The 24745-nt window shown below is 27.5% G+C and overlaps 7 protein-coding genes across 9 annotated transcripts; 4 read left to right on the top strand and 3 right to left on the bottom strand.

The window, feature by feature from the left end:
- Nucleotides 1–3072: 3072 nt before the first annotated feature.
- LOC126865409 (putative peptidyl-prolyl cis-trans isomerase dodo) lies at nt 3073–6049 on the bottom strand. Its single transcript, XM_050617865.1, has 3 exons — nt 5785–6049; nt 5025–5237; nt 3073–4928 (listed from the first exon to the last, which is right to left on the bottom strand). Exons 1-3 carry the CDS (start codon nt 5837–5839, stop codon nt 4708–4710), a joined length of 489 nt encoding a protein of 162 aa, XP_050473822.1. The 5' UTR covers nt 5840–6049; the 3' UTR covers nt 3073–4707.
- A 281-nt stretch (nt 6050–6330) lies between these two features.
- On the top strand, nt 6331–10833 carry LOC126865394 (coiled-coil domain-containing protein 39-like). Its single transcript, XM_050617834.1, has 12 exons — nt 6331–6859; nt 7154–7579; nt 7673–7894; nt 8045–8236; nt 8306–8521; nt 8584–8967; nt 9032–9286; nt 9391–9873; nt 9955–10167; nt 10245–10533; nt 10608–10678; nt 10761–10833. The coding sequence occupies exons 1-12, from the start codon at nt 6755–6757 to the stop codon at nt 10764–10766; spliced, it is 2862 nt and encodes a 953-aa protein (XP_050473791.1). The 5' UTR covers nt 6331–6754; the 3' UTR covers nt 10767–10833.
- Nucleotides 10834–10957: 124 nt separating this feature from the next.
- Nucleotides 10958–12722, top strand: LOC126865406 (S-formylglutathione hydrolase). The gene is made up of 5 exons (XM_050617863.1): nt 10958–11133; nt 11419–11489; nt 11727–12104; nt 12223–12448; nt 12512–12722. The coding sequence occupies exons 2-5, from the start codon at nt 11419–11421 to the stop codon at nt 12692–12694; spliced, it is 858 nt and encodes a 285-aa protein (XP_050473820.1). The 5' UTR covers nt 10958–11133; the 3' UTR covers nt 12695–12722.
- A 76-nt stretch (nt 12723–12798) lies between these two features.
- On the bottom strand, nt 12799–15693 carry LOC126865400 (presenilins-associated rhomboid-like protein, mitochondrial). Of its 3 annotated transcripts, XR_007689523.1 has the most exons (10): nt 15624–15693; nt 15055–15142; nt 14781–14970; nt 14576–14677; nt 14343–14508; nt 14045–14262; nt 13869–13970; nt 13679–13776; nt 13291–13609; nt 12799–13170 (listed from the first exon to the last, which is right to left on the bottom strand). XR_007689523.1 is itself a non-coding variant. In XM_050617854.1 (9 exons), exons 1-9 carry the CDS (start codon nt 15676–15678, stop codon nt 13513–13515), a joined length of 1116 nt encoding a protein of 371 aa, XP_050473811.1. In that variant the 5' UTR covers nt 15679–15693; the 3' UTR covers nt 12799–13512. The 3 variants fall into 3 exon arrangements, 2 of the variants coding, with proteins under 2 accessions (XP_050473811.1, XP_050473812.1); XM_050617854.1 differs by having other exon boundaries at nt 12799–13609; XM_050617855.1 differs by having other exon boundaries at nt 12799–13609; nt 15562–15681.
- On the top strand, nt 15558–21331 carry LOC126865391 (chromosome-associated kinesin KIF4). Its single transcript, XM_050617830.1, has 15 exons — nt 15558–15691; nt 15825–16102; nt 16781–17006; nt 17102–17537; nt 17625–17890; nt 17974–18414; nt 18483–18870; nt 18987–19353; nt 19424–19712; nt 19806–19942; nt 20067–20252; nt 20334–20501; nt 20595–20777; nt 20851–20927; nt 21002–21331. The coding sequence occupies exons 3-15, from the start codon at nt 16781–16783 to the stop codon at nt 21012–21014; spliced, it is 3177 nt and encodes a 1058-aa protein (XP_050473787.1). The 5' UTR covers nt 15558–15691; nt 15825–16102; the 3' UTR covers nt 21015–21331.
- A 431-nt stretch (nt 21332–21762) lies between these two features.
- LOC126865410 (40S ribosomal protein S23) lies at nt 21763–22660 on the top strand. Its single transcript, XM_050617866.1, has 3 exons — nt 21763–21890; nt 22073–22232; nt 22344–22660. Exons 1-3 carry the CDS (start codon nt 21887–21889, stop codon nt 22609–22611), a joined length of 432 nt encoding a protein of 143 aa, XP_050473823.1. The 5' UTR covers nt 21763–21886; the 3' UTR covers nt 22612–22660.
- Nucleotides 22606–24633, bottom strand: LOC126865404 (uncharacterized). Its single transcript, XM_050617860.1, has 6 exons — nt 23989–24633; nt 23846–23904; nt 23653–23778; nt 23409–23582; nt 22987–23175; nt 22606–22911 (listed from the first exon to the last, which is right to left on the bottom strand). The coding sequence occupies exons 1-6, from the start codon at nt 24224–24226 to the stop codon at nt 22771–22773; spliced, it is 927 nt and encodes a 308-aa protein (XP_050473817.1). The 5' UTR covers nt 24227–24633; the 3' UTR covers nt 22606–22770.
- Between the last annotated feature and the right edge of the window lie 112 nt (nt 24634–24745).

Below are 24745 nucleotides of genomic sequence, written 5' to 3'. Positions count from 1 at the left end.
ATAACACTTCAAGTTCTGAAAATACGTATACAATTTTTGTTACTCACATGAATCAATACTACATTAAAAAAACCGAATGTGGAAAAACTTTTATCAAATTCGTCTCAAGGAAGTCTACAAAAATGTTTCATTAACAAATAACATCCTAAATCTAATCCTAATCCTAATCTTAAATCCTAATCTGAATAATGTCTTAAAAGTCCAATTATTATTTTTATATATATAAAAATGAATATATAAAAATGAATATTCATTAAGTGATTAACTTATTACTATATCAGTTGAACAGAACGTGCCTGATATTACACAGCGGGGATTCATTATATAATATGTAATTCATATGCATCGTAATCATATAATAATCTCAATTATTTAAACATCCTTTAAAACGACACCCTGCGTTATAAGTTTAGTATGCTGTGAACGATACACGGATTCCCACGATATTCGATTTGTTACACTATCATGATAAAATATGTGTATTTTGGATAGATTTTTGTTTGTAGAGACATTTACATTGTATTAAGCAGTTGTAAACAATGTTAAAAATCTGAAATAAAGAATGAGAAGAACTCGAAGAAAATGATAAACTACAAACATTCAATGAAAAAATTACAAATTTCGAACGTCCTTAAATAATTTTATAAAGTATTTTACCTTTGTATTATGTCGTTATTTAAAAATTAACGTTTACTGGAATGTCTTATTTTATTACGTTTGTTATAAACAATTAAAAAATACCTTAGGTAAAGATTACATTAAAAGTAGATAATTATACTTCTCGTTTATTATCAATAAATGAGTTTAATCCTAATTTAATCTTATAATCCATCTTTAGATAATTGTTATATGATTGTTTGTTTATTTTGTAGCAACCATATACAATAACAAACGTGAATCATACTCAATAAAATGTCATCCACATGATTCAAATGACAAATTCAGATAATTGTCGATTACGAAAATAATTTTTTTTTTTTCAAATTGATATCGGAATGTGAAGTATGTGAAACAGAAAAGAACCTTATAAATTCTTCGAATTAAGAAACCGTCGTGCACACAAGTATGCATACAGCTAAGTACTTACACATACTATGTACCAGGTGCGCTGATAATTATGGAACCGATCTTAGCCATAAAATTGACATTTTGAAATATATGTATCATCCTCGTGTTTTTATCTATTAAGAAATATCTTCCTTCAATTTAAATCATTTCTCGAAAACGTTCGTTACTATATCGTAGGCATCATGCCATACCGACAAATTTAAATTCCACGTTTAAAAATAAAATCAATCTTAATAATTTTTTTTATTTACGAACAGAGAACTTCGTAACTTGGAAATTTCCAAAAGTTATAAGCGCTGATTTCGTTTTTTCAACGTAAATTTTCATTAAAAAACTAATTTACTATCTATGTAATTCATCAAGTTTTACGATAACGCAAATTTTGAAATTAAAACTAAAATCGGAATTTTTCACTTTTCCTTGTTAGATCACTTCATATAATCGTCAAAATTAATATTAATCATAAAATTTGATATGTCATCCATTGCTGACGCGTAGAAAGTAATTTACTACAAAGTAACCGATTTTCTTCCGAGAGTTGCCTCAGTGAAGCTAGTTCGTTCAGACGCGAATTATGAAATCATTTACGTCAATTTTCCTTAGACACAACAATAAATAATAGTAAATAATTAATGTGAGAGATATTTAACGATACTTTTGAAGAGGCCATCACAATTAATACGTGTATAGCGGAAAAGGAAAATTAACATACTTTTTTCATAGAATAAGAATTACAATAAACGCTTATCTATGTAGATAATCATATTATTTCATAAATGGAGAATAAACTGTGAATTAAACGATTATAAAATATAATATGTACATATTATTGCAATTAATCATGATTATTCAATTATTGTATTTAATTTATAATATATATCTTCTCTATGTAATTAATGACCTTTTAACACAAAAAGTTTAATTTTGGTTTTCAAAATTGATATTACCTCGAGTTTTTACTGCCCAGTAATAAATATCTCGACATAAACTATACAAAAATAGCCAATTAAGTTGTGCGTGTACTCCAACCGACGCATCAGTGATATCCGCTTTTATTACATTCGTGCGTCAAAAGCGTATCATATTTCAAAATTTCCTCCTTCTTGTTACAATTACTTTATTTCTTTTTTATTATCGAAGCAATGGAACATGTGTTCACGAGAAGAAAGAATAAGCCGCATGATCTTAATCACGAGATCGTACAAAACTTGCATGTACAATCGCGATTTTATGAATAACGTGACCAATTTATTTAAATAAATCAACAAACTGTCTAAAAATTAGAGAAAATTGTCATTGAACAATTTTAGCAATCATGAATGATCATTTGTCGTAGAGGCAGTTGATATTATTATCTAACGATAAACACGCAATAAATAAATGGATATGCATGCATAATAACAATAATTAACCAGTCAAAACAACAAAATAAGTTCAGAAATAAAATGTTATTAACCTTGACTCCAATTTCTTACAAATATGTATCTTTTTTCTAAGATTCTAATTTTCAATTAACAAAAATTTTCATCTATTGTTTTACTAAAAGAAAGTGATTTAAAAAGAATATAGTACAAGCTTGTCACCTTTAAGCTGACCTACTGAACCGCGATAATCGTTTATATTTAAAGCGTATACAACATTGTAGATATGCAACGTCCTCTAGAATATTGTGCCAATCATATTCTGTCCCCTTAGTACAAGCGAATATATGCTCATACTTGTGATTATATAATGATTTAAAACAAGCTTCATGTGGGGTTCCCAACTGAGAGGGAAGTGATTGAATAACGGATTTCCTTTGGTTGTAGGACGGTATATACAAATAATAGATAACGTAATACGCTCACAGCGTGTACATTAACAATTCGGCATTGAATAATTAAACCGAAACTATCAAGATGATGCAGTAACCTTATGATCACAGTCATTTTTTTCATTCATATTAAGAAAAAGCTATAATTTCGATTATTCGGTCATTTCAGGACAAATAAACAAACTGCATCGTAATGTTTGTTATATATATTTCATTGTTTCTCGTAGTTCTTTTTGAATACATTTTTTTAATAGAATAATGCATTTATCATCACTACTATTGAGAAAATAGCAGTTTATTCATAAGTAACGATTTTATTAAAAACAAAGTGCACAAACGCTCATGTAATAATTATATGTACTAAAAAAGCAATTAGTATCCGTATATGCCTAATTAATTTTAATTTAAACATGCTGTTTCATTGATTTAGATAAATGCATTGTATTGTGTATTTGCATTAATTTTACTTCATAATACATCTTTGAGGAACAAAGTCACACATACATATTGTACATACATATAGATTAAATTAAATGCATTGTAAGCTAAACAATAAGAAATAATTGTAACAATTATAACACATATAACTTAACATAATAAGTAGAATGTATTCCACAAATATTCACAGTTTTTAGAAATACAGCAAATTCTCAGTATGGATGATAGACTAGAAAACTTGAGAATGTTATAATCTCTGAACAAATTTCTTTTATATCACGTTTGAATTAAGAACTTTTTTTCGCAAAACTACTAAAATAAAATAAAAACTGTATGTAACTTATGTTTATTAAAATTTACCATTAATTGATTTTAGATGACCCTATTTTTAATGACACGTTTACAACATCTAACAAAATTTAGGAACATACATATTTCTATATTGTTTAGTGTTTAAAGAAAATTGTTTATAATGAGAACTGAAATAAACATAAATAAAAATGCTTGAACTAAATTGTATATAAATGTCTTCTGAGTAATAAAAGGTAGTATATCTATTTATAAAATAAGCTGCAATAATACTAAAATTATGATATGAATAACTGTCCGTGTTTGAGCAAAAACTTCGTAATTATACATATTTGTATTTTATTTTATTAATGTTAAATTCATCTTATTTGCAGATTAAAACATTTCATTTGAAATTTATTTAGCAATTTAATTTAAGATTAATAAAACATTTTTCACTGTAATACAAGAGAATGTAACAAACCTCGTTTTTCATGGTTCTTATTTGTGTTGTTCACAGATATTCATATTAAGACTTATAGTAATTGATGCACTGGATCAATGTAATGAAAAATGCTTTTTACATTAGAATAAACTAGAAAAGGAAAAGAATCGAAATTTAAATATTTGTTTCTTTTTTTAGAAAATACTTTTATATTTTACATGAAATAAAAACCAATAAAAACGTTTGTTAATCTAATCATTGCTTATCTTTTTACCTTTAAGGAATGTAAGGTTAGCAAATTAGATTAAATGTTACTGTTAAAGGTACAGATAAAGTTTATCTATTTTATCGTGTGTTATTCATAAAAATTTTTGTTGTTTTCACTGTATGCACACATTATTGAATAAAAATTTTATAATATACTACTTGGGCTAAAATTTCTGGAAGACATAAATATATAATTGGACATTGGATTATGAGGAGAAAATATAATTTACATCTTGTCCTTAGATAAACAATTGTTCATCATGAAAGCAAACATATTCAATTCTGAATACAATTATGAAAATTTCCTACCTTGTGGGCATATTTTATCGGCAAAACTGAGGAAAATTTTATTTAAAGAACTTAATACTTTATTGGAGGTTAGTATATTTTATGCTGTTCGCTGAATGATATGAATACCACTATCTGTGTGAACTGGTGAAGACAATTCACCAACTTTGAGAGCAAATGCTGCTTGTTCAAAAGGCTTTTGCATTGCACCTCGACTAAATGGTCCCAAGTCTCCACCTCGCTTGGCTGAACTACAATCACTATACTTTGAAGCAAGTTCAGCAAATGTTGCTTTTCCAGACACTATTTGTTCTCTGTAAGCTAGGTTTGTAAATAAAATTATAAAAACATATAATAAAGATCACCACTACATTGCTACAGTAAAATAGAACAAAGTAAAAGTTATTGATATCCTACATTTAATAAGTTCAAGAGCTTCTTCCTTTGATCTTGTGATATTTTCTTCTCGCCAGGAAGATGGTCTTCTAGAACCTGAATGTTTTACTAACAAATGAGAACATTGAACTTCTTCTGGACCATCTCCTTTATTATTTCCAGATGGATCAGCTGGTTTATCTGGCCTATCCCATTGACTTTCTTTAGTATAAACATTTAAATAATAATGTTGTCCTATAAAAAAATATATTGATTAATAGTACATCATGGATGTTTTAAGTCAGGGAATATATATCATGGTCTATATTATATTAAATATACTGCTTTATATTATTATACAAAATACTTTACAAAATATCTTAAAGTATAATAAATATTATTATACAAATTATCATGTTGATAACAAATAAAAGCTATCAAATTATTAATATCTTTTTAAATTGACAAGTTATTTAACATTTTTGACGTAATAAAACTATATACTTTTCAAAACATTTAATGCCATGTTAGTTTCGTGAATGATTGTAATATTATCACAATAAAAGAAAGAACGTATACATTCGTTAAATTTTCGTAATTTGTTAACAACTATGCTTGTAATAACAAAATTTTAGCAAGTGTAATATAAGTTTCCCGGAAAAATGCCGGCCGTATGTTCCATATTATAGCCGATACAATGAAATACCGTAACTAATACAAAAAATATGATAATGAAGTAAATAATTAATTTTTGTTAAGTATTTTTTAGATAATTTCTTGAATACTCAATAAATTAACGTACCAGTAGATCTGCTTAAACGTTTTTCCCAACCCGCTGGTAATTCTTCGTCCGCCATTGTTTCCAATATTTTTCTACTCTTGTCTCACGTCAAACACAGCAAACACGTTTTCACTATATCTAGTTACATATCAGCATGTACACCAGTTTAAGCAACTTTATCAATAAAATAACTATCTTTCCCTAAAGAATTTAGAAAACATACTATACCACGATCATATTAACAGAGACTTAAGACTAATCGATATTCATATATCGAAAGCATAGAAGAAACCGTTCGAAAATTGAGTCGTGAGAAATCAACATGGGAAACAAGAAGGTTCTTATTCTGCGCATGCGTGACATGCTATGAATGTCTCAGATAAAGACAGAAACACTCTACTCATCTATATCTGTCTCGCAAGAACAAAAACTTTATTGTCTTCCATGTTGATTTTTCACAGCTCAATTTTCGAAATGTTTTCCCTAGCAAGTATCAAGAGCTATTTATTTGACCGTATGCTATATAGTATAAGCTGGTATAAGATATAAATTCTGTACAGGAAATACCTTACGTTGGAACAGAGAGGAATTTTTTCTCTGGCTGGGCATAATAAAGGCAGATAGATAGTAGCAAAGGGACAACTTCCTCTCTGGTAGTAAATAACTCTTGAAAACGCGATCTTTTGAAAATAGATATGTAATCTAGGAGAAAAAATAAATTCGAACTCGAACTCCATACAAATTTCATATTAGGAAAGATATATGCATTTATTTTAATAATTCGTAAACCAGCATACATATTTTTGCAACAAAATTGAAAAATGGTCATAAAATAAATAAAAAATTTGCTATAATTTACGCACTACCGTTATCGACAAAACATGGTTACCATGACGACAAACTATAAACGCTTTTTCTGTACATTAAATCTTTGAAACGTGCGTCAATTTATCTTTCAGAACATTGTTTAAACGAAGAATAAAAACTAAATATGACAATGAATAATAACATTGATGCAGTTTTGACTGAGTTAGGGTGGAATGATGGATTTCGAATACCGGTAGCAAATGAAGAAAATAAACGATTAGAAGAAGAAGTAATACAATCATTTATGCTATACTAATTTCACTCGCGTTTTGCACATTATGTATAAATTCTTTTGTCTGTTCTGTTGCACGCTTCAGTTTTAGGCACAGTAAATTTTTGCACAGTAGTATGAATAAATATTTATTATAATAAATAATTAGTTTGGTATTATTATTTATTTATAGAAATATATAAGTAATATAAGTAATAGCTTGAAATATTACTTAATCTATTATTTTCTACGTATGTTATATTTACTTTGTTTAATTTTTCATAATATTTATACATAATTTTTTATTAAAAGATTGAAAGGAAAATGAAACTAAAAGAAAATTTAAGTACGAAACTCGAATCAACGGAGGAACGAATTAAGATGATGAAAAAGCATATTAACAATTTAATGACAGAGCAGAATATAAATCAAAAACTTTTAACCGCTCATTCGGCGCAACTTAAAACTGAAGACCATCATTACCGATTGAGTTGTAACACTGAATCGAGCCTTCGCCAAGAAGCGCGACGTTTTCAAAAAGAATGGCAAGAAGTAAATGAGATGGTAACAAACATTGAGAAAGAATTACAAAAAATGATAAAGAAAATAGAAACGTCGAAAAATACACTAAAATATGATGAAAAAAATCTACGAGAAATGGAGGAGATATTAAATGAAAATGAAAATAATAATGAATTAATAGCACAATATATGAAAGAAGACTTAAAAGAATATAAGGTAAAAGAAAAGTAAACAAATTTAAGAATGAAGCGCTAGTGTGATATACATACAAAGATTTCATTGTATTTATTTGATTTTTCTGTTATTTAGGAACTGGAATTAAAAAGACAGAAACTTAGCAAAGAATTGCAAACATATCGTGATTCAATTATTAAAACAACTAATGAAGCGCGGGAAGTGGAGATTATACTTAATCGAACATCTGCATTGTATAATCAAGCATTGATAGAATACCGGCAAATGTTTAATCAATGGAAAGGAAGCGTAATCATGTTACAACAAAGAAATAATGATATCAAGAAAGTCATTCAAGTATAACTAAACATCTCATTATGTTCTTATATTAAACAATAGTTTTAGTAAAATTTAAATATTTCTTGTTATTTATTATACTTATTAGCTTCAATTAAATTTTAAGTGTACTAATTGTAATATAGTAATTATAATAAATTATTTAACAAGGAAACCGAAGCATTGTACGAAATTTCTCAAGATAAAAAAAAAGTACTTCAAGAATCAGAAAAATTCTTGATGGAGCAAATTGAGAATAATAAGCAAGTTCAAGATTCAATTAAAAAATTAGAAAAGGAGCTTACTACAATGAAGGAAGAACAGGGCAACATGAAAGAAATGATTACTTCATACGAAAATCAAGTAAGAATATAAGTCAAAGTACTTCTAAAGTCCTCCTCCTTAAAATCTTTCTCTATTTTAAAATTTTAGCTTGTTATACAAAAAGGTATTGTGAAAGAGTTGACACAACGTGTGCAGCAAGTAAGAGCTGACATAAAACATAAGGAATCACAAATTCAAATTAAAAATACAAAAATAGAGAAAATAGATAAACAAGTAATAGATTTAACTGCAAAATTGCAAGACATTACCAATCAAAAAGTGGACATTGAAGAAAAGGCAAAAGAACTAGAAGAGATGATAGAGGTATTTATTGCTAAATAATTGTTGTTATATAAAATAAAATAATATATTATGAAACAATATAGGAGCAAGAGAAAAAAAAGTCCAAAATGACTAAAGAAATGAATCGATTACAAATGGCAAATTTACGTGTAATGAATCAAATAAAAGATTTACAAAATGAGAATAAAGTTTTAAAGATGGAATATGAAAAGGAATCTAAAAAATGTGAATATTTAGACAAATTACATACCAAAGAAGAACATATTTTAGAGGATAAAAAGGAAGTATCCTACCAAGCAGAATTCGAAGTGCGAAAATATGAGATGAAATTGAACAGATTAAAAGGGCTTGAATATAACAAGTCTGAAGTTGAGAAAAAACAAAAAAAGATTGAAGATCTTCAAAATACTTTAGATGAAAAAATGAAAGTGTCTAAGTTATTGCAAAAACAGATTGCCGCTTTAGAAGTAAGTTGTTTCAAAATAACTTATTTACAAAATAATACACTGAACATATTTGCTTATTGTATAGGATAATATGAGGAAAATTTCAAATAGTATAGCACAAGATAACAATGAATTAGAATATTTACAAAATAAAAAACAAGATCTTGTTCTTCTAATGAATGCAGGAGAAAAACAATTAAAAGCTGCTCAAAATTGTTATGAGGAGAAACAAGTAGAAGAAAGTATGCTACGACTTAGAGTATCTCAAATGGAGAAAATGATGTGTAATATAGGAGAAAATGTTTATGATTTGGAAAGATATAGACTTGAATTAGAAGCAGTACGTTTTTCATAGGATAATACTTTTAACATTAATAAAAATATTAAATAATTAGCAATTTAAAATATTAAAGTAACATATAAAATTTTGATAATATTATTTAGGCAATGCGGGAACGAAAAGCAGAAATTGTTGTACAGAAGGAATCTCTAATAGTACAAAAAAGAATTGTAGATGGTGAATGTTCAGAATTAAGAAGTGCTATTGCTGAGAGAAAAACACGAATAAAGCAATTACAGGCAAGGTATGACAATTACATAGCATTGTTAGGTACTAATCCTGATGGAACTCCAATGAGTACTACTCATATGAAGATTCAAAGTGCACAAGAAAGATATCTTTTACAAGAACAGGGTGATCAATTAGATGAAACAATAAGAAAAACTGAAGATGAAATACAAGCCATGGAAAATACATTACGAGTAATAAATGTTTGTAATGACAAATATAAGGTATCCTTAACAACAGATGATCAAAATAAACCAGAGATAGAAGAACATAAAAAATTGGATGAAGAACTGCAGAATGCAGAACAACATTTGAAGCAAAAAAAGGAAGAATTACAGTGTTTAACTGAAAATATGCAGGTATTCTACAATATACTTAGTTGAACATAATCTTAAGAAATAAGAAGTATATCCAATCATAAAATAAAATGATTTTAATAGAAAATACAAAATGACTATGTGAAAATTCTTGAAAATATAGAGGAAACTCAAGAATGCAAAGAAAATAAAAACCAATATTTAACTGACTTGAAACATCACATTCGTGAACAAAAAGAAAAAATATCAAGAGCTGATAAAAGTTTACAGAATGCCCAGAAAAGTATTCAACGATTGTATGAAAGTACAGGAGACAAAACTGTGCTCATACAACAGGTTTGTAAACTACATAATGTATTTTATAGTAACTATAAAATATATTATATAAACTTATCTTACTTTACATTCAATAGAAAGAGATAGAATTACGTGAACTGCAAGAACAAAATTCCATTGCTTTGCAAGATATTGCAGAATTTACAGTTCATCATATAGAAGTTGAGCCTTACATTAAAAAATTGTTAGCATCACAGAATATACAGTTACCTACAAATTTATTAGGCCAATCGCCGGGATCTAATCATTCTCATAGTAATACAAACTTATCAGAATGTTTACCAAAAAGTACAAATAGAGAAAGTGTTTATGGATCATCTAAGGGAAGTAGTAGAAATGTCATCAATATAGAACCACAATTCGAAAGTATGTCCATAAAAGCATATATAATAATTTAAATTATAAAAATTTATCAGTCATCTAAAATTATTATATTTCAGTTGTTCCAATACAAAGTACATCAAGGAGGAATATAAAGCAGAAACAATTATCTGTAGAAGCTTCCGTGCAAGTACAATCAATGAAAAAAGCTTTTTAATATAATTTTTTAAACATTGTATATTAATTTATTTCTTATTATATATATTTACCAGAAATAGCATGTAAAATAAGAATTTTAAGCAATATTTAAAAGATAATTAAAAATGTTAATGAAAAATGATTTATCGCCAAAAACGGGACTTTTAGAAATATGGTACCCATTTAATATATATTAAAACACCAGCTAATTACTTTTAGGTTACATTACTTTCTTTCATTACAATGAAACATACATAACTTATACTATAGATTCAGCATATACGAGTGTTTCCCAAAACTGTTATCAATTTATTTGATTACGCATGCATCATGTTGATTATGTATAACTGCTAGTTTTATTATATTAGGAATTTTATAACTCATAACTATTCAAAGTCCGTGGCAAATCACAGATATTGTACGTAATTTTTCGCATTATAATAAAAGGTATGATAATCACAATAATACCTACTTTATATTTTAAATATATTACAAAATTAAGGAAGAATAAAAAAAACAGTTAATTTAATAAAATAAACCTTTCTTTTTTCCTTTTTATTTCAAATAACATAAGATTTTAAATGTGCCGAATGATTTCAATTTTTTATTAACCCTACATAACCCTCTAATAATGAATGAAGTAAGTATGTTCAAACAAAATTATTGAAATATATTTAAAAGTAGTTAAAATGTAAAAATTTAATTAGTTCTAACATGGAAAAATGTTTCCAGATGCCAGATATTACCGAAGTTTCTAGCAACAAAGTTTTCGGCGGATGGCAGAAAGTCTATTCACACGAAAGGTACTGTGTAATATTATATTTTTTATATCGAAATTATTGAAACGCAAGATTATTTAACGTGTAAAATATTCTAAAAATGCTCAATTTCACATAGTCATAACTTTTGAAATAGTGGATTCCTCGCCTTAAAACTTGTGTTTTCTTATTCTATACGTCGAAAACTACAAAATTGCAGAAAAAAAGTCAATAATTTTTGGTCTCCTGGAGTAGAGTTTAACCAATTTTTTTATAACACAGCTATGAATTAGGATGTAAAATGAATTTTGGAATCTTCCTACCACCGCAAGTGGAAGAAGGACCTGTACCCGTCATTTATTGGTTATCTGGCTTGACATGTACAGAAGCTAATTTTGTTCAGAAAGCAGGTGCACAAAAATATGCTTCTGAACAAGGAGTAATCTTAGTTGCACCTGATACTAGCCCTCGCAATCTTAATATACCTGGAGAAGATGATGATTGGGATTTTGGAACTGGTGCTGGTTTTTATGTTGATGCACTAAAGGAGCCTTGGAAAAAACATTATAGAATGTATAGCTATGTTACTAAGGAACTACCAGCTTTGATTAATGAAAAATTTCCTGTTTTACCGGACAAACAATCCATAATGGGTCATAGGTAAACAGTGGGACAACCATTGATTATTTAATAATTGGGTTACTTAGTTTCTAAGTTGATCTATTCATTAGTTTTTAATAATGAGAATCTGCATATAATTTTGTTATAAATTCTATAGTATGGGTGGACATGGAGCTTTAATATGTGCTTTAAAAAATCCTGGTTTATACAAAACAGTATCTGCTTTTGCACCTATAAGTAATCCAATTTCATGTCCATGGGGGAAAAAGGCTTTCTCCGGTTATTTGGGTGGGACAGAAACTAACGCTGCATGGAGAGAATGGGATGCTACAGAACTAGCTAAAAAGTACAATGGACCTCCTTTGGATATTTTGGTTGACCAGGTATTATACTATGATATTATATTATGAAATAAAGTTTTTTAATAAATGAGTGTATAATTTTAGGGAAAAGAAGATAAGTTCTTGAAAAATGGACAATTGCTACCAGAAAATTTACTATCAGCTGCAAAAGATGCTGGATTATCTTTAGTTCTTAGATTTCAAGAAAGCTATGATCATAGTTACTTTTTTATATCTACATTCATAGAAGATCATATTAAACATCATGTAAAATATCTTAAATCTTAATTTAATATATGTACTTATTTTTTTTTTATATTTTTGTCATTGAGAAATAACTCTTAAATAAAAATAAACGTTACAATAATGATAATAATAATAATAATAATAGCTCAAAAGAGATATAATATTTAATTATATAAATTATGCATATGCAAAATATAACAATTACTTATTTTTGTTCTGTGTATGCGGAATCGTTCCGAGACTTGGGAACCCAAGCTTTGGTACGAATCAAAAAAATTCAGGTGAGATCGGGTGATTCCCTATTAAAAAATATATGACCCTATTTAGAAAAATGATGATCTTAAAATCTTCTCACTACTCGACCCGTAAAAAAATAATTTGTACCATATGACGTCCCCTTTCGAACCAAACAAACTTTTGTTAAAACATTTTTTTAATAACTTCAATCCCTTATGAGGTATCCCATTGTTCTCACTTAAACGGAACACCCTGTATGTAAGCATGAACTCAGATGCAATCTGTTCAAGAAATCAAGATTTACTTATTAGGAAAGGATAGTATCGTTCCTGATTAATTATTACCGAATCGATTCGAAATGACTCTCGGAATCTTGAGTAATACACGTATCGAGATCTCACCTGCTCCACCTGAATTTTGCCAGACCATTCCAAGCCCGTGTACCCCAAATTGTGTATCTTCTTCCTTACTATAAAATTTTTAATAATTTTATCATAAATTATAAAGAACAAAATAAATACATTTTCTTTCTTATATAATTCCACTTCTTATAACTTTCAAAATTTTTCATAATATTACAAATATATAATATGTATTAGTATCAATTTTATAACAAGGAGGTATTAATTAGATCTAGGTGGTTCACGGACTTGATGCCAAATTACTAATACTGGTTCACGTTTTTGCCATATATTGGCACTACCCCACATTTGCCAAAATCTATAATAAAGAATATATAAGAATATAAGAAAATATATAAATTTTTATAAATTTTGTACAAGGGCTTACATTCCAAATAATGCTCCACCCAAATGTGCTGCATGATCAAAACGTTGCCAACGCAAAAGGCATCCCAAAGTATCCAAACCCATTATAGCTTTCATGGCCTGATCACATAGATATTTTTAGTAAAAAGATATATAAACTAATTCACATATAAAACTCAAACTTTATGCAGTTAAAATGAAATTATACATACCATACTCGCTGTAAATGTGAACATTGGAAGAAAAATAATAGATAGGTATGCATTTGGAAACTGAGTACATACAAATCCAAAGATACCCATTATTGCTCCTGACTATGTTGCAATTATTAGTATGAATATTGTTACATTTAAAATCATATTTATATTAAATTTTAATCAATACTCACAGCTCCCAAGGAAGGATCTCTTATTCCAGCGACAGCTTTATATAAATAACTTGAAAAACTAGATACTACTCCACTAATTAAATAAAGTGCCAAAAATTGTTCTCTACCCAGTTGAGCCACAGCAATTTTAGAGAAACCATATAATACATACATGTTGACAATTAAATGAAGAAGGGAACAATGCGAAAATGTTACAAACAACATTGGCCAACATCTACCTTGATTAATAGTATAGAATTTAATACTCTTATATATACCCATATTATAATAAATATTTTTAAAGATATGTATTACTCACTAGTAGTAGGAGTGCATGAAAAATATCGATACATTGTCAATCGAAATGCTGGTATATGCCATGACAAAAATACCAACACATTTAAGAAACATATAGGAATAAATATTCTTTCTCCTTCTGATAAGTTTTTCCACCAATTCTCCATTGTATGTCTCCATCCTGTTCGCTAAATAAAGTAATATGTAGCAATAAAATATTTTAATAAATCTATATATGAATCTCAATATACAAACATGTATTCCCCATTGTTTGTAACTTCTGATTATCCTATAGGTTTTATCTCTGACACGTTCATATTCCCAAATGGCAGCCGCAATAAATGTTGTTGCACTAAACTGAATTAAACACAAGAAAACTTATAATACTAAAACAATTGATTATGTTTAAATTAACTTAGTATAAATTGAAATAAAATTTAATATCTTAACAATCGCTTACTATGATAGTAAAGGTAAATGGTTTCCATAAATTGGGAAAATATCCTGATTGCTTTTTAAGGAACTCTTCTGGTAGTGAATTTGATGATTGTGATAGTTTTGTTTTACCTCTGAACTTATGAAAATTTCTAATTTGTTTATATCCTTCAACTACATATAATTTAGGTTTAAACTTTATTGTAGTAAAAACACTGAAAAAAGAATATATAACTATAAGTAAGTGATATGAAATTATTGATGAATATAAAAATTTGAGATATAAAAAACTATCTTACCATTTATATGTACTATCACCTATATGTAAAAATGACCTAAGAGCCATATTGTAGGCCATCCAAAAACAGTAGAAAAATATCGTCAACCCTACATTGATTTTATAAAAAAAATTTGTCACATAATATTATAGTCAGATATTATTCACTCCTATCATTAATTCTTATAATAATTCACACTTTTATTCACTTTTTATAAAAATCACTTATGTCAAGTTTTCTCATAGGTTTAAAAATAAACAATCAGCAATTTTTGAATGTAGTCGTTTTCCAATTGTATGATTAAGGTCGCGCCCCTTTATACTGTAAATATATAGCTATAAATTATTTTAATTTGTACGAGAGTTTATCACAAATCAAATATTATAGTAGTTGACGTATGAGTTTGTAATCTGCCGTAATTTTGTCAAATAGGCACATATGTTAATTATATATCAGATATATATATATTGTAATATATGTATTGTATATATATGTCATAATTATAGAACGGCATAAAAGTATACTTACAGGTAACTGCAATCGTTTTATTTATTGTTTAACATGTAATGATTATGTTATTAAATACATACGTGAAAATTTTACACTGAAAACTTTAATGCCAGTATCACAAGTATGCATTTCCATGCATGAGAATTAGGTATGCTAAGGATAAGAAAATACGTTTTAACGAAAAAAGAAATTATTTTTGTGTTCTTAATTTATGCTTTTGACACACATTCACTTAACTTTCATCATATTAATAAAAATCTATCCATACTTAACTTTAACAGGGTTTCTAAATTTCGTCGACCAATTAGAAGTATTAAACTATAGTCGAAGAAACTTACATGCGAATCGGATACTTTATTCGAAACCGCATAATTTCAAATTCATCGGTAACGGTCAACGGTTGATTCGATTTCAAGCAGTCTGTGTTCAAGTTTAAAATTAACTGATTCAGCATATTTATTCCACCGTGATTAAAAAATAATTTCTGTTATTATTGCTACTGTATAATAAGGTATAATTTATATAAAGACATCACTGCTTTACGGTGAACGATTCAAAGGTAATTAATTATGATTATCTTTAACAAAGTCTTGTTTAAAATTTATGGGGTAAATCAGGTAATCGTTACAAATGAATATGTTCTAAGTGAAATGATATAAGTATTTGTTAGAATATTTTGGTAAAGCTTATATGGTAGTAAAGAATAATAGTTACAAAACGTGCGTTTTAATAGGATTGTGGACTTCCAAAAATTATGAAACATAGGTCTCAACAGGATTACGCATTTTCCAGAGTTAAAATATTCCGAACAGTGAAATTTATTTCTTATCAATGCAATTAGTATATATAGTATTATACAATTAGTATAATTAGTATATTATCTTATTTATTTATACTGGCGTAAATATGCTTTAATGTTTAACGTTAGATCTAGAGAAAAGGATTCTTCAATGACTTTTAGATCAATCTCAGACAAATGTAACTTTGTTTACATTATACTATGAGCATTATCGTGTAGTATTGGTTGAACTGCATATATGTCTTTCCTACTTCCTATACTTACAAAACTAATAGCATATATGCATCTAAAACACATATAATATATACACATTACAATAAAGTAATTAAAAAAGGTCTTCTCAAAATTCATGAGGACATCATGCATCAATAGAATGACCAAAGTTAATAAGTTTTCTAAAACAAACGTATATATTAAAAGATAAACATTTTATTGCAGATGACTGAAGATGCAGTTAAAGTTGCTGTTCGCATTCGTCCATTAATAAAGAGTGAAAATGAAAGAGGATGTCAAACATGCTTAGATGTTGTTCCTGGTGAACCTCAGATTGTTGTATGTAATACAGCCAAAGCTTTTACATTTAATTACGTATTTTCTCCTAATGTTACTCAAGAGGAATTCTATAATACAGCTGTTAAAAATATGGTAGAAAATATTTTTCAAGGTAAAATTATATTAAAACATAATTCTGCAAAATACTGTAATTGTATTTTATTTTTGCAATTAATGTAGTAGTATATTTATATACCTTCTTTGCAGGCTATAATGTCACTATATTGGCTTATGGTCAAACAGGAAGTGGTAAAACTCATTCAATGGGTACAAATTACATTGAAGAAGAAGACATGGGCATTATACCCAGAGCGGTGAATGATATATTTGATATAATTTCATCAAAGGAAGATTGGAGTTTTAAAGTTACAGTTTCGTTTATGGAACTTTATCAAGAACAGTTATATGATTTATTAACTGATAAACAAAGAAATCAGTCTATTGTTGAAATCAGAGATGATGGTAAAAATATAAAGATTGCTGGACTTGTAGCAAAAGAAGTTAAAACTGCAACAGAAGCATTAAACTGCTTGACACAAGGATCTTTAGGACGTGCTACAGGTGCTACTGCAATGAACGCACAAAGTAGCAGAAGCCATGCAATATACACTTTATGTGTATATCAACATAAAAAAAATGACCTGTAAGCAATATATCTAGAAATTACAAAATAAGATTTATTTATAATATATTTAAATATTTTGTTCTTTTCTACTTTAATATAATCTAGCAATACAGCAACAACTGCAAAGTTTCATTTGGTAGATTTAGCTGGATCTGAACGTAGTAAAAAGACACAAGCAACTGGTGAAAGATTTAAAGAAGGAGTTAATATAAATAGAGGTTTGTTAGCATTGGGTAATGTTATATCTCAATTAGGAGAGGGTGGCCCTGCAGCATATGTTGGTTATAGAGACAGTAAACTCACAAGATTATTGCAAGATTCTCTTGGTGGAAATTCCATAACATTAATGATAGCATGCGTTAGTCCTGCAGGTTATTATTGTCATAAAATTTAAAATATTTGTATTTAATACTAATGTTCAAAATAACTTATCTTTTATATAAAATACTTTCAGATTATAACTTGGATGAAACTCTAAGCACATTAAGATATGCAGACAGAGCATGTAAAATAAAAAATAAACCTGTAGTTAATCAAGATCCACAAATTGCAGAAATAAATCGTCTAAATAAACTAGTACAAGAATTAAAACTTGCTTTGGTAGACAATGAAATTAAGGTCTCATGTCCATTGGAACATCAGGAACTCCACACAAAAAACCAATGTTTACAAAAAAAAATAAGGGATTTAACGGAAAAGTTAAATAGTAATTTAATTGAGGCTGTAGTTATGTATGAAAGGGCAGAACTAGCTGAGCAAGCTAGAGAAAAAATTCAGACTGACATGATAAAGATATTAGAAGAATCTAAAAAACTTTTAGATGATTTTGATAAAGATCCTAATAAACATAATGAACATCGTTCAAGACTGGAAGCTTTGTATTTAAAAATTCTTGGTAAGTAACGTAAGGAAAAGTTATTGATATACAGTTTCTGAAAATATTTCCTTATTTATGATAAATAGATATTCAAAACGATCAGAAGAAAACATCCGAAGAACTCATAAAAATATCGTCTGATAATGCAAACACATTTACAATAAACTCTGAAGACGACCCAGAACAGATGTGTATGGATGAAGTATGTTCCCCAGATAGTTTAGATGATTTTCATGAAAAACAGGAAGAACATACTTTGCTCCAAGCTAAAAGGAATGACGAAGTTCAAAATATCAACAAAGAACTTGCTATTAAGGAGAGTCTTATACATCAGCTTTTAAAAAGCTCATCTCTAACAATTGATTATTCCAAAGAAATACAGGAAATGGAGCAAGAGATAAAAACACTTCAGATAGAAAAGGAAGAACTTCTGCAAGCTCTACAGAACGTACAAGCAAATAATGCTAAGTCAAAGTAAGAAGTTTAATTAAATACAAAAATTATTATTTTTTTAATTTTCTTCATTTACAGCAATCATTAACTTAGTGTTATTTCTTCAAGTTTTTTAACTTATTTTGTTTGTTTTACAGATTGGCAGAAAATAGACGTAAAAAGGTACAGGAATTAGAGAAAAAAATAACAGAATTAAGGCGAAAGATATCAGAGCAAGATAGGATAGTTAAAACGAAGGAAAAGCAAGATCAACAAATAAGAAATTTATCAAACGAAATGCACGTGTTAAAGCAAACAAGAATAAAATTAATTAGACAAATGCGCAATGAATCTGATAGATTTACAAAATGGAAGGAATCAAAGGAAAAAGAACTGAACCGTTTAAAAAATCAAAATAGAAAGCAAATGAACGAAGTGACACGTTTAAAATTGTGGCATAGTAAACAAGAAACTGTTTTCAAAAGAAAGATGGAAGAAGCTTTTGCTGTTAATAAAAGACTGAAGGTAATGAATTAAGATTTTTGTTTCTAATGCTTTAATTGAACAATAATTTTGTCTTTTACTTTATTTTTAGGAAGCTTTAGATTTGCAAAAGAGAGTGAGAAAAGAAAAGATGAATACTAATACTGATAAAATTCAAAATTGGTTAACTCAGGAAATAGAAATATCGGTGAGCACCATTGATGCAGAATATTCTCTCGAAAAATTAATGCAAGATAGAGCATCATTGGCGTGCATGTTAGAAAAATTTCAAAACGATGATGATGTAAATGGGACCAAAATTGCTGAACTTACTGAATTTCTAGATTTACGTAATACGCAAATTACCGATCTCCAGCAAAAAATAGTTGAATCTGATCAAGGTAAATGTTCCATTCGCTAGATGTACGATATACGTGTTAATGTAGTAAGTTCCCTTGTTCAACTATTAATTGTATACATGTGTATTTATTTAGAAAGTAGAGCACATACAAGATGGCAAAAAGTACATACAATGGAAGGAGCAAAAATTGCTCTTGAACTATTATTTAAACATGTTACAGAGAGTAGAAGAAAGCAATGTGTAAAGGAATACGAATACAATGAGCTTCAGGTTTGTATATTTGAAAATTATAGTCTATTTAAAAGTTTACATAAATTAAACAAGACTCTTTTAAGTTCAATATCAACAATCTAATTTAAAATTATTATGTTTCTAACAATAAAAGTAATTTTAGGGAAAGTATGAACTGTTGCAAGCACGGTTGAATGAATACCGGGTCAAAGAGAAAGAAAGGCGTATGTCAAAACAACTTGCATTAAATGATACACATAATATTAAAGAATACGAAAGTGAGGATAATAGTAAACTAAAAGAAAAATTGGAATTTTACAAACAAAAATGCGAAGAACTAGAACACACAGTTAATATACGCTCTTAATTTTATTATTGATAAAATTAATTCTCCACTAAAATATTATAAATTGTTTTGTAAATTTTTCAGCTCCCACGTAAAATTCAGAACAAGGAAAATGTGAAACCCAAAGCTATTAAAGACGTACAGGTTGAAGATATTCATTCCGAAACAGATGATAGTACCATTGAAGACGATGTTGAAAAAGATCCAGATTGGACACGAACACCACTTTATAATCGTATACGGAGTCTTTTGGTAATTCATTGAAATTAAGAATTTATTACCTTTGATATTTAAAACAATATTCTTTATATTATTAATTCTAAATAATATAATTTTTATTTTCAGGATACAACAAAATCTTCATCACTTGACTGTAATTCATTGAAACGGACATCAGATGGCGATGCAAAATGTAATTGTAAAACGAGTTGTGCTACACGAATTTGTCGTTGTCGTAAAAACAAAACTATATGTGGCAGTAATTGTAAATGTGTGGAAGACCAATGTCAAAATAGAGATAAAAAAAATGTAAGCTTGTTATTCTTTCTAATAATAATAATCATTTAAAATTATTTCATAAATCTATCATTATTATCTTTAGTTGAATCGTACATTATTTATGGATCAGTCAAAAGAAGATGAAAAAGCAGAGAATGATGAATTTCTAAAGAAACCAAGGTATGTATAAATTATATTTTTGTAATTTCATCCATACAATTATATATTATCAAATCTCTTCTTTTTTCAAACAGACTAGTGGAATGAATATCACCATCATCAATAATGCAAAGCTCAATTTTCTGGAAGTGCAATTTGTGTGTACGACATGTTTCATATTAAGAACATTTTACAAAGAGGCAACTGGATTTTACATTCTGACACTCAAGTTTTATTTATTTTCTTATTTATTTATTACTTTTTTTATTGATTGCTTAGTTCAATATCTTACCTTAACTGAATAAAATACCTTATGTTCTAATATTCAATTATATTATCTTATTTAATTAAGTGCACAAATCTTATTTTGTCACATAATTGTAAATATATAATGTAAATAAATCTAGCTGCAAATATGCTTATTAGATATGAAAATAATAAAATCTTTTACTTGATTTTATAATAAAATATAATGTCTTATGCATTTTTCCCAATCTTATTTTGTATGTATGTTCACAAATCCTCCAAAAATGACAAACCCTATTATGATGCAATTAGAAGTGCTCATACTTCTAATTTTTATACGCATTTTATTAAATTTCATAATTTCATGTGACAACTGCAATGTACATATATATAAGAGAGAAAATAAACATTATTAACTTTAAAAATTAGAAAAGTACTTCAGGCATATATATTTATCGTATATTTTTTTCAGATTACGTGTAAAATGTATTTTTCGTATTATAATAATTAAAAGAAATATTTAGATAAGTCCGCTCGTTCCTAACATACTTATAAGATTTTTATAAAATACTAAAAAATAGTCTTATTTTTTAACATTTATATTTATTGATCTATTGCTACATTTATTGCAACAAACGTATTTTTGATTTAAATGTGACGGTAAAATTGAAGTTCATATGCATTTCCGTTAATGGAAGATAGAGCTCTTCCGGTTGTATAGAGCAACGAGCAAGATGGGTAAGCAATCGATGTTAAAATTATATCGTTTTTAAAAATGTAAAGCTTATATTATTAAATATGTGTTGTTCTCATCGATTGTTCAATTTTTTTCAATTATAATTTCGTTAAATATTTAATAGAAAATTCTGAAATAACAAAATGAAAATGAAATGTATTAATGATCTAACGTTTTGGTACAGGTAAACCTCGTGGTCTTCGTACCGCACGTAAGCATGTAAACCACAGACGGGATCAACGATGGAATGATAAAGACTACAAGAAAGCTCACTTGGGAACGAGATGGAAGGCCAATCCATTCGGTGGTGCTTCTCATGCTAAGGGTATTGTTTTAGAAAAAGTGTATGTATATTTACATTATTAAATCTCTTACTATATCATATTTATAGTAATCTCTTTGAATTAAAATGAATTTCTGCATCAAATTTTAATTAAGTGTTTGTATGTTTTTAGTGGTGTAGAAGCCAAACAGCCGAACTCTGCTATTCGTAAATGTGTGAGAGTACAACTTATCAAAAACGGCAAGAAAATTACTGCTTTTGTACCTAGGGATGGTTGTTTGAACAATATCGAGGAAAACGACGAAGTTTTGGTCGCAGGTTTTGGTCGTAAAGGTCATGCTGTAGGTGACATTCCAGGAGTTCGATTTAAAGTAGTGAAAGTTGCCAATGTTTCGCTACTTGCACTCTACAAAGAAAAGAAAGAACGACCTAGATCGTAAAGTCACTATCATGTATTTCTAATAAACCTATAAAACATTTTTAATTAAATTAGTATCTTTTTAATACCCATAAGTGCTTTTATTTTTATAAGAGTACAAAAATATAAATTTAAAGATTGATATTTTAAAAACCACTTAAAAGAAAATTAATATTACAAATCAATAAGTATCCACATATCCATTCTTAGCTTCTTCAGTATGTATAACAATATTTTCAACAGTTTCATTCAATGGAGTATTTAATTTCCCTATTTCTTTTGGTATATTGGCATTCAATATTTCTTCCTTTGCTTGTAGAAACTAAATATTAAATAGCATTTGTATAAATTGATATTAATTGTATTAAATATAAGAAGGTCTATAAAAGTACAAAACCTGTGTTAAAGAAGAAAATTTTGAATATATGTCGTTAATATCAGCGTCCATGGAGTATGATTTATTCTTCATACTTTTTGCGTTAAATGGTGACCATGAATCAATAGATGAATATGCTTCTATAAAATTCTTTTTTTCCTCATTAAATAACGAATCTCGATCATTTTCATTAGTTTTCTTTTTTTCATCCTGTATTTCATATAATTTTATATATTATTTCAAGACAAAAGACATAGAGTATTATAAAACATCTACTACACCAACAAAGGAATGATTCTATATGACAAATGAACTGAAAAATTAAGACAGTTTTTTCATGTCTAGCTCACATTCAAAATGATACTTTTTGATCAGGAAACATTCTTTTTGCAGTTGTAGCAATAGTTACAGATCACTTTATATAAATTTTTTAATGAAATTACTTTTGAAACCTGTTCCACTACATGTTCTTCTTTTTTAAATTCAAAAGTTGATGATAATTCTTGATGTTCATTTAGATACTTTTGCAAATTTTCAAAATACTGCATAGATTCAGAATAATTTAACTTTGGTTCAACATTACATGTAAACGTATTTGAATCTTCATTGATATAGACCTAATATAAAATACATCTGTAAATATACAAATTATATGCATACATGTTTTGGATGTATTTATTTACATACGTTTAATATATCATCAGTGGATTCTTTTTCATCATATTCAGTATCAAAAGACTTAAGGAATAAACATTTCATAAAGTCCAATAATAATCTTAAAGTTGGAAGTTGTTCTTTTAACAGGCAATTTCCCTGCAAAAAAATAATTTAAATTTTTCTGTTGCCAATAGTACAAAAAGAAATTATGTAAGACACGAACCAGAAATAATTTTTTGTCAGTACAAATTCCAATTTCGGAATAAGATCTTAGTAACTCTTCTGCAAAAAAAAGATAATGCCTTTATATTGAATATATTAAATATTATTTAATTACAAACTTCTAATGTTATTTAGTTATAAAACCTTCTAAAGCAGCGCCTTTTAACTTTTGTAATTTGGAAGCTATCAAGGGAAACTTTTCAGCCAAGAGCCAAGATAATAATGAAAGTCGATTCTCTCCATTAAGAATTGTTACTTCTATATTGTTTGCTAAAGCTGTTGTAATTTTTGGATATCTTATTTGTACTAAAGTGTTATAAATATCAGTCATAAGTTCTTCTGTATTACTCATTGTTGTACATTTCTTTTCTATTCTTGTCATATGTATAAATTATATTTTGTTATATATCTATTTTGATTTTTGATGTAATTTCTTTCCCTTCGAGATTAGATAACTAGTTACTAAGGCAAATATAAAATTATAAATAAAATCACACTAAAACACTTATTACATTCAATACGTAACGCCGTAACCTAACCCACGGTCATGTAAACGATTTAACGATTTGTAGTACTTTATATGACGGTGACCTAACCAATTTTGGTAAATGACAAATAAGATTAGTTGTATTTTCGTACATATTTGTAATTTCAAAATACATATAAAAATATACGTTTACAATATTTTTATAAAATGAACAATTTTTATATTTTAGAATTTTTATTTCGTAACAAATATGATAAGAAAATTTATATGTGTATGTGTACAATTTTTATTTGATTTATAGTAACTCAATTATAAGGTAAATTTTTTATTATGAAAGGTTTCTTTTTTTTAGAAATTGTTTTCCTTTTTTATATTTACGATATTATACTTGATATAATAATTTTTTAATATTAC

Source organism: Bombus huntii, chromosome 5 (genome assembly GCF_024542735.1).
Source record: "Bombus huntii isolate Logan2020A chromosome 5, iyBomHunt1.1, whole genome shotgun sequence".
Taxonomy (NCBI): Eukaryota; Metazoa; Arthropoda; class Insecta; order Hymenoptera; family Apidae; genus Bombus; species Bombus huntii.
Note: the sequence above shows the minus strand (reverse complement) of the source record. Positions and strands in the feature narration are given on the sequence as shown.